The 11,235-nt window shown below is 43.5% G+C and overlaps 2 protein-coding genes across 2 annotated transcripts; both read left to right on the top strand.

Moving 5' to 3' along the window:
- Positions 1–3,493: 3,493 nt before the first annotated feature.
- LOC113877977 (olfactory receptor-like protein DTMT) lies at positions 3,494–4,438 on the top strand. The gene has a single exon (XM_027518721.1). It carries the CDS (start codon positions 3,494–3,496, stop codon positions 4,436–4,438), a length of 945 nt encoding a protein of 314 aa, XP_027374522.1.
- A 5,543-nt stretch (positions 4,439–9,981) lies between these two features.
- Positions 9,982–10,926, top strand: LOC113877984 (olfactory receptor 1E2-like). The gene has a single exon (XM_027518738.1). The coding sequence runs from the start codon at positions 9,982–9,984 to the stop codon at positions 10,924–10,926; it is 945 nt and encodes a 314-aa protein (XP_027374539.1).
- The last annotated feature ends 309 nt before the right edge of the window (positions 10,927–11,235 follow it).

The raw sequence follows: 11,235 nt of genomic DNA, 5'->3' as shown, positions 1-11,235 counted from the left end.
AGTGGTTAAGATTCTGAGTTTCCGCTTAAAGGGGTGCAGGTTAGACCCCCTGGTCCAGGAACTAAGATCCCACATGCTGCCCAGCATGGCCAAAAACCAAAATGTCTTTCTTGGCACTTTACTAAACTCACTGAAGGCTTCTTGTTGCCACAGAAAGCAGCCTGCTACACTCAGATATTTTAGGATATTCACAGTATGGCCTCACCAGCCATCCTCTTTTACTTTCCACCTGGGGCTCCAACCACAAAGGTCTGCTGTCCATTCCCTAAACAGGCAGTGGTTAGGCTTTCCTGCATGAGCTCTGCATCCTCAATTTCCCTCAAGGTATAGTCAGGTGTGATCAGTGATTATAATCAGTCACTGCTCCTGGACCCTGAGAGCTTTGGTCCTAGAGAGGTCCTGGGTAATTGCTTTGTCTTTAATAAATCCCTCCAGGATCCAGACTCCTCTGGGATCCAGGGCCCCTTAGGCCCGAGGATGTGCAGAATGGGAGATGGAGAAGGGAGTTTTCAGACACAGGTGATGACTACAGAGGGTAATATTTTACATGCTTTAGTGAATAAAGGGGAGCAGGATCTCAGGTCACGGTCCTGGAGTCACCCTCAAACACTAGGTAAGTTGGGCAGAGGGTGAATGAGCTGGTCACTTATGGTCCTTCCAACCTAAGGGTCTTGATTTCCCAGGTTGTATGATGTTCTGCAGGAGAGTTTTTCAGATATGGTAATGAAGAATTGATGCCTTTGAACTGTGGTGTTGGAGAAGACTCTTAAGAGTCCATTGGACTGCAAGGAGATCCAACCAGTCCATTCTAAAGGAGATCAGTCCTGGGTGTTCTTTGGAAGGACTGATGTTGAAGCTGAAACTCCAATACTTTGGCCACCTCATGCAAAGAGTTGACTCACTGGAAAAGACTCTGATGCTGGGAGGGATTGGGGGCAGGAGGAGAAGGGGACAACAGAGGATGAGATGGCTGGATGGCATCACCGACTCGATAGATGTGAGTTAGAGTGAACTCCGGGAGTTGGTGATGGACAGGGAGGCCTGGCGTGCTGCGATTCAGGGGGTCACAAAGAGTCGGACACGACTGAGCAACTGAACTGAACTGAACTGAATGCTCCTCTTTTCCACCTCTCTCCCTCCTAAAATTTCACTGTGTTTGAGAAATGCTTGTTAATATTACACCAGTTATAATCTATTTTTATCAGTGCCTGCATTTTTGTGTATTACTCATCATATTATTTATTCCAATGATATTGAATCATTTCAGCATACTGACAACTCAATGTAAGCACTAATGTCATAGTTCTGAACTCTAATGTTACGTTAGAATCACTTTGGAGCTTTAGAAAATTTTGTATGGATGTTGCACAGCAGAAACTGACACAATATTGGGAAGCACTTATTTTGTTGTTCAGCCGCCAAGTCGTGTCCGACTCCTCTTGATGCCATGGACTGAAGCAATGATATTCCAATAAAAAACTGTGGTTAAATATATCTGAGGGCTTCAGTAATTTTTATTTTTAAAATGTATGAAATATCCTTGCTACTCACTGTGTAGTCCATGGACTGCGGCATGGGCATTAACTGGGTGCTAATTGAAGTACAGAGGCATTATGCCATAATAAAGTTACTAGTACTTAGCAAAAAATGCAGGAGCAGACCTACTGTGTCAAAATCAGGGTTTTCCAGAACTCCCAGGGAATTTTCACGGTTTTCCTGAACTCCCAGAGAATTTTCATGGATTATTATTATTATATTCATGGAAATTTTAGAACCACTGCATTATGTTGCCTTATGTGAAGTCCAGGCTGAGAACTACTGACTTAATGGGTGTAGAATGTGAGAGGCTCATGGCATCATCAGTGATAACATCCCCAAGTCCTGTCTCTGGTTTGTGATCCACAGTCACACTCTTGGCACAAGAGTTGGGACCTGCTCACTTGCCAGGGAAAAAGTTTCTGAGAAAATCATGATTTTCTTCAATGATTCTTCTCACTGTGATATCAGTACCTTTGTCCATGTGTAAAACCTGTTCACGTGGCTGGATCAACCCACATCAAGGAGTGAAATCCCAGATGTTGGATTCCATTCTGTCTTTCATGAAGGAGCGTCCTACATCTAATGATGCTTCTCCTTTGCTTTTTTTGGTCAGCTTTGAGGCACGCTGAGGTGGATAAATCAGGATTCTTGAAAGAATATGAACCAGTTGGAGAGTACATCTATACCTATATTTATTTTATCTATATAGATAAATATCCCTATTTATATCCTCTGTGATGGTGAATAGAATAGTGTATCTGGTGTGGGGACATTTTCCATGGGGACAAATTACATCCATAAATTCGGTAATACAGTGTCAAATTCAGTGCCAAAGTGCTAGCACTAGGAGTTGAGTCTAGTACTTCTTCTGGGAGGATTTAGTAGGCGCAGACAGCAAACTCCTAATTTAGAAGGAGTTTGCGGTCTTTCAAGTTGGAAGAATGCAAGTCTCAGCTGGAAGCACAGCCAATTAGTGTTGTGATATGTCAAATATGTCCAGACACTCTGCCAGCTGCAAGCACTGCTGCAGTCGTGACGGCAGACATGGCCTTTCCTACAGGTAGCCTACCATTCTGTAGGGAAGAAAGCTATAAACAGTGTGATCAAAGGATACCGAAGGAGAAGGGTTCAGTCATGGAATCAGGGAGACGAGTTAAGAGGCCATCCCAGTGGTAGAGAAATGACATGATGTCAGTCAGATCAAGGGTACTGAGAGTGGCTATGGCAGTGTCTGAAAGGGTAGGAGAATCTGTAGGACTTGCCCACAGATAGGAAGCTGATAATGACCAAAGGAGGGAATGAAAGAATACTTTCAGGTTGTGGAGCACCTGGATTCCCTTTTGCTGAGAAATATGATAAATTAGAGGAGGAGGGAATTGGCGGAAGGGCAGCAAAGAGACATCATGAGTTTCTTTGCTGCAAATGAGGGTGTAATGTCCAAGGGAAGATAACAATCAGGCAACTGAGTATACTGTTTGATAGGTTAAAGAGACATTTACAACTAAAGCTTAAATAATCATCAAAGCCATTGGAGTAGATGTCTTTCTTCTTGGTATATATAGAATTACAAGGGAACCATGTTTAGGGAAAAGCCCAGGAGCACCAATCAACTTGAAGATATTGACAAAACAGAAGCCAATTACAGTTAGTGGAGGGTAAGAAGAAAAACCCATACATCTTGTGTCTCAGGACCTAGAGGATAAGAGTGTGTTTTAAAAAATCTGGAATATTGCTATATTTTAAGCAAAGTGAAGAAAATAAATGATTTCCAATCATAGAGACTCTGATTATAGAGAATTTGAGTCCTGTAAAGATTGTAATTATTGTGATGAGAATGATATAAAGTATTTTTGCAAAGCATCTAGTGGCCCATATATCATAGAAATATGTTCATTTAGAAATTTAAATTTTAATGGACATTGTAATTTCTTCCTAAAGATACTGGAGACAGAGCATGACAGGAAGGAATCAAACTATTGTCTCAGAGTTCCTCCTGCTGGGACTGCCCATCAAGTCAGAGCATCAAAACCTGTTCTACGCCCTGTTCCTGGCCATGTACGTTACAACTGTCCTGGGGAACCTTCTCATCATCGTCCTCATTTGCCTGGAGCCCCACCTCCACACACCCATGTATTTGTTTCTCAGTAACCTGTCTTTCTCTGACCTCTGCTTCTCCTCTGTCACAATGCCCAAGTTGCTGCAGAACATGCAGAGCCAAGACCTGTCCATCCCCTATGCTGGCTGCCTGACACAAATGTACTTCTTCCTGTTCTTTGGAGACCTGGAGGACTTCCTCCTTGTGGCCATGGCCTATGACCGCTACGTGGCCATCTGCTTCCCCCTGCACTACACCACCATCATGAGCCCCAGGCTCTGTCTCTTCCTGGTGGTGCTGCCCTGGGTGCTGACCACGTTCCATGCCATGTTGCACACCCTGCTCATGGCCAGGCTGCACTTTTGTGAAGACAATGTGATCCCCCACTTTTTCTGTGACATGTCTGCTCTGCTGAAGCTGTCCTGCTGTGACACTCGAGTGAATGAGCTGGTGATATTTATCACTGGAGGGCTCATTCTTGTGATCCCCTTTCTACTCATCATCACATCCTACGCTCAAATTGTGTCCTCCACCCTCAAGATCCCTTCTGCGAGGGGTATCCGCAAGGCCTTCTCCACCTGTGGCTCCCACCTCACTGTGGTGTCCCTGTTTTATGGGACAGTTATTGGTCTCTACTTATGCCCATCAGCTAATAATTCTACTGTTAAGGAGACTGTGATGGCTACGATGTACACTGTGGTGACCCCCATGCTGAACCCCTTCATCTACAGCCTGAGGAACAGAGACATGAAAGGAGCTCTAGGAAGAGTCTTTTGGAGAAAAAAAGCTCCCTTTTCTCTGTGATGGTCAAGTTTGGATTTTTGCATAATTTTATGTGGTTGGTATATTGGTATTAATATGGGGATATTAACCCAGACTTCTTTTTTCAATGATGTTTTTGTTAAAATTCCATAATAACATATTATCCAATAAGTAACAGAGATATGGCAGAGGTATGTAGTAGGAGTTGGAAAGGGGATGTCAGTGACCTACTAGCAGAATCTTGCTTGTTTTTTCTCTCCAGGTTACTCTAAGAAGCATTATTTTTAAACTTCCAATGAATTTTTCTATCCCCCCCCCCCATTTTTTTCTTTACTGTTTCCAGTGTTTTATTTACTGATGAAATAAACTCTACTGCTTACTGAGCATTTACTCATTTACTGTGGGGACACCCTGTCCCTTCTGCCCTTGACCCCACCACCTTGGACAGACATTCCTTGAATGAAGAGACTGAAACTACAGAACCCGGGCCCACAGCAGCCTACTAATATTTACTGAACCAGACAACCCCTGAGGTCCCATTTGGAAATATGGAAGTGAAGAAAGTGCTAGTTGCTCAGTCGTGTCCAACTCTTTGCGACCCCATGGACTGTAGCCACCAGGCTCCTCTGCCCGTGGAATTCTCCAGCAAGAATTCTGGACTGGGTTGCCATTTCTTCCTCTAGGAGGTCTTTTCGACCCAGGGATTGAACCTGGATCTCTTGTGTCTCCTGCGTTGCAGGGGGATTCTTTACCATCGGAGCCACCAGGGAAGCCCTGAAAATATGGAGGAGACCAAAAGAAACAGCACAGGTGTGATAGCTTGTAAAATCACATTAATTTGGGATGCACTGCCTCCTTGGCTGACTGTGTGCCGCTATGGCAGCAAATTCTTGGGCCAGTGGTCCCTTCCTAAAGCTGGCGTTCCAGATTTGTGAGGCCACCATCCAGGCCATGCCGTACTCCTAGAAAGGCCACTTAGGACCCAGGTCTGCCACATAAAGAGGTGGAGAGGAGAGCCGTTTCTTCCTGTGTCCCCTTTTTAAACAATTTATCTTTTTTTTTTTTTTTGTAAAAAATAACCAAAACCATGCTTTAAATAATACCCTGTCCTTGAGGTCAATACTTTAAAATTCAAAATTCTCACTCCCCTGCTTACCTCTGCTAAACTAGACTTTTCATTGCTGAATATAGATATTTACTTATCTCTTCATGAGGAAAGGGTTCCATTATTCTGTCATTAACCTTGTCTCCTCTGATTTATTTTCATGTCTCCAGTGCCTTCTTGACCTGCCCTGAACCTCAAGTGCTTTCTATCTCCTTTGCTGCAATAGTTTAGTTCGTCTCTGTTGTTGTTTAGTTGCTAAGTTATGTCTGACTCTTCTGGGACCCCATGGACTTTAGCTCTCCATGCACCTCTGTCATGACCATGTGCCACGGTTACTTAAGCTTGTGTGCCAAGGGCCTGTGCTCTGCAACAAGAGAGACCACCGCAACGAGAAGAGACCGCACCGCCACTACAGAGTAGCCCCCGTTCACCGCAACTATAGAAAAGGCGACACAGAGCAACGAAGACAGAGCACAGCCAAAAAATAGCTAATTATGGCTTTGTGGCCATAGATAACTGCAGCAGCAGGAAGAGCTGGAGACTAGGAGGTATTCTACACATTTGGGGAGTATTAGAGACAATGGAAGTGGCAGGTGTCAGTAATGTTTTCCCACAGAGGTAAGAAGGCTGAAGTACTTCAGTGTGATTCAAACTGGGTTTTCTTTTTCATCTTGGTTTGAGGAAGAATGGAATATGATCAAGGAGAGTTTCTCTTGTCTCTTATTCTAGTACTTTCTATATATCTGCATATAGTTGTGTCATAGAGATCTACCCCTTGTTAGCGTCAGGTGGTTTATGGGAAATGGTGTTTTACTGAGAGATTTTGCCACCCTGAGAATCTTTCCAAAATATGTCTTGGGGACTTCCCGGGTGTTCATGTGGTTAAGACTCTCTGCTTCCACATCACAGGGCATGGGTTTGATCACTGGTCAAGGGACTAAGATCCCACATGCTGCCCAACATGGCCCCAAAACCAAAACAAAATGTGTATCTTTCTTGACACTTTACTCAAACCACTGAAGGCTTCTTGTTGCCCACAGAAAACATCCTGTTACACTCCGTGGATTTTTAGAATATTCCTAGTATGGCTTCACCAACCATCCTCTTTTACTTTCCACCTGTGGCTCCAACCACAAAGGTCTGCTGTCCATTCCCTAAACAGGCAGTGGTTAGGCTTTCCTGCATGAGTTCTGCATCCTCCATTTCCCTCCAAGTATAGTCAGGTGTGATCAGTGATTGTAATCAGTCGCTGCTCCTGGACCCTGAGAGCTTTGGTCCTAAAGAGGTCTTGTGTAATTGTTTTGTCTTTAATAAATCCCTCCAGGATTCAGACTCCTCTGGGATCCAGGGCCCCTGAGGCCTGAGGATGTGCAGAATGGGAGATGGAGAAGGGAGTTTTCAGACACAGGTGATGACTACAGAGGGTGATATTTTACATGCGTTAGTGAATAAAGGGGAGCAGGATCACAGGTCAGGGTCCTGAGTCAGCCTCACACACTGGGCAAGTTAGGCAGAGGGTGAGTGAGCTGGTCCCTTAGAAACCTTCCCACCTGAGGTCTTGGATTCCCAGGTTGTGTGATCTTCTGCAGGAGAGCTTTTCAGGTATGGTAATGCTCCTCTTTCCCACCTCTCTCACTCCTAAAATTTCACTACATTTGAGAAATGTTTATTGATATTCCACCAGTTATAATCTGCTTTCATTAATGACAGCATTCTTGTGTATTACTCACTGTATTATTTGTTCCCATGATATTGACTAATTTCAGCATACTGACAGCTCATTCTAGGCATTAATATCATAGTTCTGAACCCCTATTTTATATTAGAATCACTTTGGAGCTTTAGAAAATTTTGTATGGATGCTTCACAGCAGAAACGGACACAATATTGTGAAGCAATAATATTGTGGTTCAGTCTCCAAGTCGTATCTGACTCCTCACAATGCCATGGACTGTAGCAATTATATTCCAGTAAAAAATTGCGGTTAAATTTATCTGAGGGCTTCAGTAATCTTTATTTTAAACTGTATCAGGTATCCTTGCTACTCACTGTGCAGTCCATGGACTGCGGCATGGGCATGGGCATTAGCTGGGTGCTGATTAAATTGCAGAAGCATGAGGCCATAGTAAAGTTACTAGTACTTCCCAAAAAAATGCAGGCACAGAGTTACTATATCAAAATCAGGGTTTACCAGAACTCCCAGGGGATTTTAATGGGTTATCAAATTTTAGAATCACTGAACTATGTTGCCTTAAATGAAGTCCAGTCTGAGAACTACTGACTTAATGAGTGAAGAAAGTAAGAGGCTCATGGCATCATCAGTGACAACATCCCACTCTGATGCTGGTACCTATATCCACATGTAAAACCTGTTGACGTGGCTGGATCAACCTGCATCAAGGAGTGAAATCCCAGATGTTGGATTCGGTTACGTCTTTCATGAAGGAGCTTCCCACATCTAATGATGTTTCTCCTTTGCTTTTTTTTTTTTTTTTGCCAGCTTTTGGCATGCTGAGATGGATTAATCAGGATTCTTGAAAGAAAATGAACCAGTTGGAGAGTACATCTATATTTATTTTATCTATATAGATAAATATCTCTCTTTATATCCTCTGTAATGGTGGAAAAAAATAGTGTATCTGGTGTGGAGACATTTTCCAAGAGGACAAATTACATCCACAAATTCGGTAATACAGTGTCAAATTCAGTGCCAAAGTGCTAGCACTAGGAGTTGAGTCTAGTACTTTTGGTTCTGGGAGGATTTAGTAGGAGCAGACAGCAAACTCCTAATTTAGAAAGAGTTTGCGGTCTTTCAAGTTGGAAGAATGCATGTTTCAGCTGGAAGTACAACCAACGACTGTTGATACATCAACCACGTCCAGACACTCTGCCAGCTGCAAGCACTGCTGCAGTCGTGACGGCAGACATGGCCTTTCCTATGGGTAGCCTACCATTCTGTAGGGAAGAAAGCTATAAACAGTGTAATCAAAGGATACCAAAGGAGAAGGGTTCAATCTTGGAAGCAGGGAGACGAGTTAAGAGGCTGTTCCAATGGTAGAGAAAGGACATGATGTCAGCCTGATCAAGGGTATTGAGAGTGGCTAATGGGAGTATCTGTAAGGGTAGGAGAATCAAGTGGTGGGATCTATAGGACATACCCACAGGAAGCTGATAATGACCAAAGGAGGGAATGAAAGAAAACTTTCAGGTTGTGGAGTACCTGGATTCCCTTTTACTGAAATATGAGAAGCCAAAGGAGAAGGGAATTGAGGAAGTGGCAAGGAGACATTGGAGGATGGGCAAGGGCTTCCCTGGTGGCTCAGATGGTAAAGTATCTGTCTGCAGTGCAGGAGAACTGGGTTCGATCCCTGGGTTGGGAAGATCCTCTGGAGAAGGAAATGGCAGCCCACTCCAGTTCTCTTACCTAGAAAATCCTATGGATGAAGGAGCCTAGTAGATTGCAGTCCATGGGGCTGCAAAGAGTTGGACTGAGTGACTTAAGGAGATATCATGAGTTTCTTTGCTGAAAATTAGGGTGTAATGTCCAAGGGAAGACAGCAGTTAGGCAACTCAGTATCTTCTTTCATAGGTCAAAGAGACATTTGCAACTAAAGCTCAAATAATCATCAAAGCCGTTGGAGTAGATAAGTTTTCCTTCATGGTATATATAGAATTACAGGTAGTTTATCTTTTCCAAATGAAAAGGTAAAAAGGAAAAGCCCTGGAGCATCAATCATCTTGAAGACATTGACAAAACAGAAGCCAATTACAGTTAGTGGAGGGTAAGAAGAAAAACCTATACATCGTGTGTCTCAGGACCTAGAGAATAAGAGTGTGCTTTAAAAAATCTGGAATATTGCTATATTTTAAAGCAATGTGAAGACAATAAATCATTCCCAATCATGGAGATTCTGATTATAGAGATTTGGAGTCCTGTAAAGATTGTAATTATTGTGATGAGAATGATATAAAGTATTTTTGCAAAAGCATCTCAGTTCAGTTCCGTTCAGTTCAGTTGCTCAGTCATGTCTGACTCTTTGCGACCCCATGAATCTCAGCACGCCAGGCCTCCCTGTCCATTACCATATCCCAGAATTCACTCAAACTCAGGTCCATCGAGTCGGTGATGCCATCCAGCCATCTCATCCTCTGTCGTCCTCTTCTCCTCCTGCCCTCAATCCCTCCCAGCATCAGAGTCTTTTCCAATGAGTCAACTCCTTGCATGAGGTGGCCAAAGTACTGGAGTTTCAGCTTTAGCATCATTCCTTCCAAAGAACACCCAGGACTGATCTCCTTTAGAATGGACTGGTTGGATCTCCTTGCAGTCCAAGGGACTCTCAAGAGTCTTCTCCAACACCACAGTTCAAAAGCATCAATTCTTCAGCATCTAGCGACCCATATATCATAGAAATATGTTCATTTTGAAATTCAAGTTTTCATGGGCATTGTTATTTCTTCCTAAAGGTACTGGAGACAGAGCATGACAGGAAGGAATCAAAATGTTGTCTCAGAGTTCCTTCTACTGGGACTTCCCATTGAGTCAGAACATCAAAACCTGTTCTTTGTCCTGTTCCTGGCCATGTACGTTACCACCATCCTGGGGAACCTTCTCATCATTGTCCTCATTTGCCTGGACCCCCACCTCCACACACCCATGTATTTGTTTCTCAGTAACCTGTCTTTCTCTGACCTCTGCTTCTCCTCTGTCACAATGCCCAAGTTGCTACAGGACATGCAGAGCCAAGACCCGTCCATCTCTTATGCTAGCTGCCTGACACAAATGTACTTCTTCCTGTTCTTTGCAGACCTGGAGGACTTCCTCCTTGTGGCCATGGCCTATGACCGCTACGTGGCCATCTGCTTCCCCCTGCACTACACCACCATCATGAGCCCCAGGCTGTGTTCCTTCCTGGTGGTGCTGTCCTGGGTGCTGACCACGGTCCCTGCCATGTTATACACCTTGCTCATGGCCAGACTGTGTTTTTGTGAAGACAACGTGATCACCCACTTTTTCTGTGACATGTCTGCTCTGCTGAAGCTGTCCTGCTCTGACACTCGAGTTAATGAGCTGGTGATATTTGTCGTTGGAGGACTCATTATTGTCCTGCCATTCCTAGTCATCATCATGTCTTATGCACGAATTATTTTCTCTATCCTTAAGGTCCCTTCTGTCAAGGGCATCTGCAAAGCCTTCTCCACCTGTGGCTCCCACCTCACTGTGGTGTCCCTGTTTTATGGGACAATTATTGGTCTCTACTTATGTCCATCAGCTAATAATTCCACTGTTAAGGAGACTGTGATGGCTATGATGTACACTGTGGTGACCCCCATGCTGAACCCCTTCATCTACAGCCTGAGGAACAGAGACATGAAGGGAGCTCTGGGAAGAGTCTTTTGTAAAAAGAAATTTCATTTCTTTCTATGATGGTAAACTTGGTAAAATTTATGATGGTAAATTTCTACATAATTTTATCCAGTAGATGTGTTGATATTAATGTTGGGATATTAACCCTGACACTTTTTTCCATAATCTTTTTGTTACAATTTCATAATAAGATATTGTCCAATAAGTAAAAGAGATAAAGTGGAGGTTTGTAGTGGGGCTCGGAAAGGGGATGTCTGTGACCTACAAGTCTTCCTCTTTTTTTCTCTTCAGGTGACCCTAAGAATTATTTTTAAACTTCCAGTTAATCATTGTGTCATCCCCCCTGCCTTTTTTAAACTGCTTCCAGTG

Source organism: Bos indicus x Bos taurus, chromosome 19, assembly GCF_003369695.1.
Source record: "Bos indicus x Bos taurus breed Angus x Brahman F1 hybrid chromosome 19, Bos_hybrid_MaternalHap_v2.0, whole genome shotgun sequence".
Lineage (NCBI taxonomy): Eukaryota > Metazoa > Chordata > Mammalia > Artiodactyla > Bovidae > Bos > Bos indicus x Bos taurus.
The sequence above is the reverse complement of the archived record's forward strand: the minus strand, read 5'-3'. Positions and strand labels throughout refer to the sequence as shown.

Excerpts from the sequence above, each read along its gene's own strand:
- LOC113877977 (XM_027518721.1), top strand. The coding sequence starts at position 3,494 with ATGACAGGAAGGAATCAAACTATTGTCTCAGAGTTCCTCCTGCTGGGA.
- LOC113877984 (XM_027518738.1), top strand. The coding sequence starts at position 9,982 with ATGACAGGAAGGAATCAAAATGTTGTCTCAGAGTTCCTTCTACTGGGA.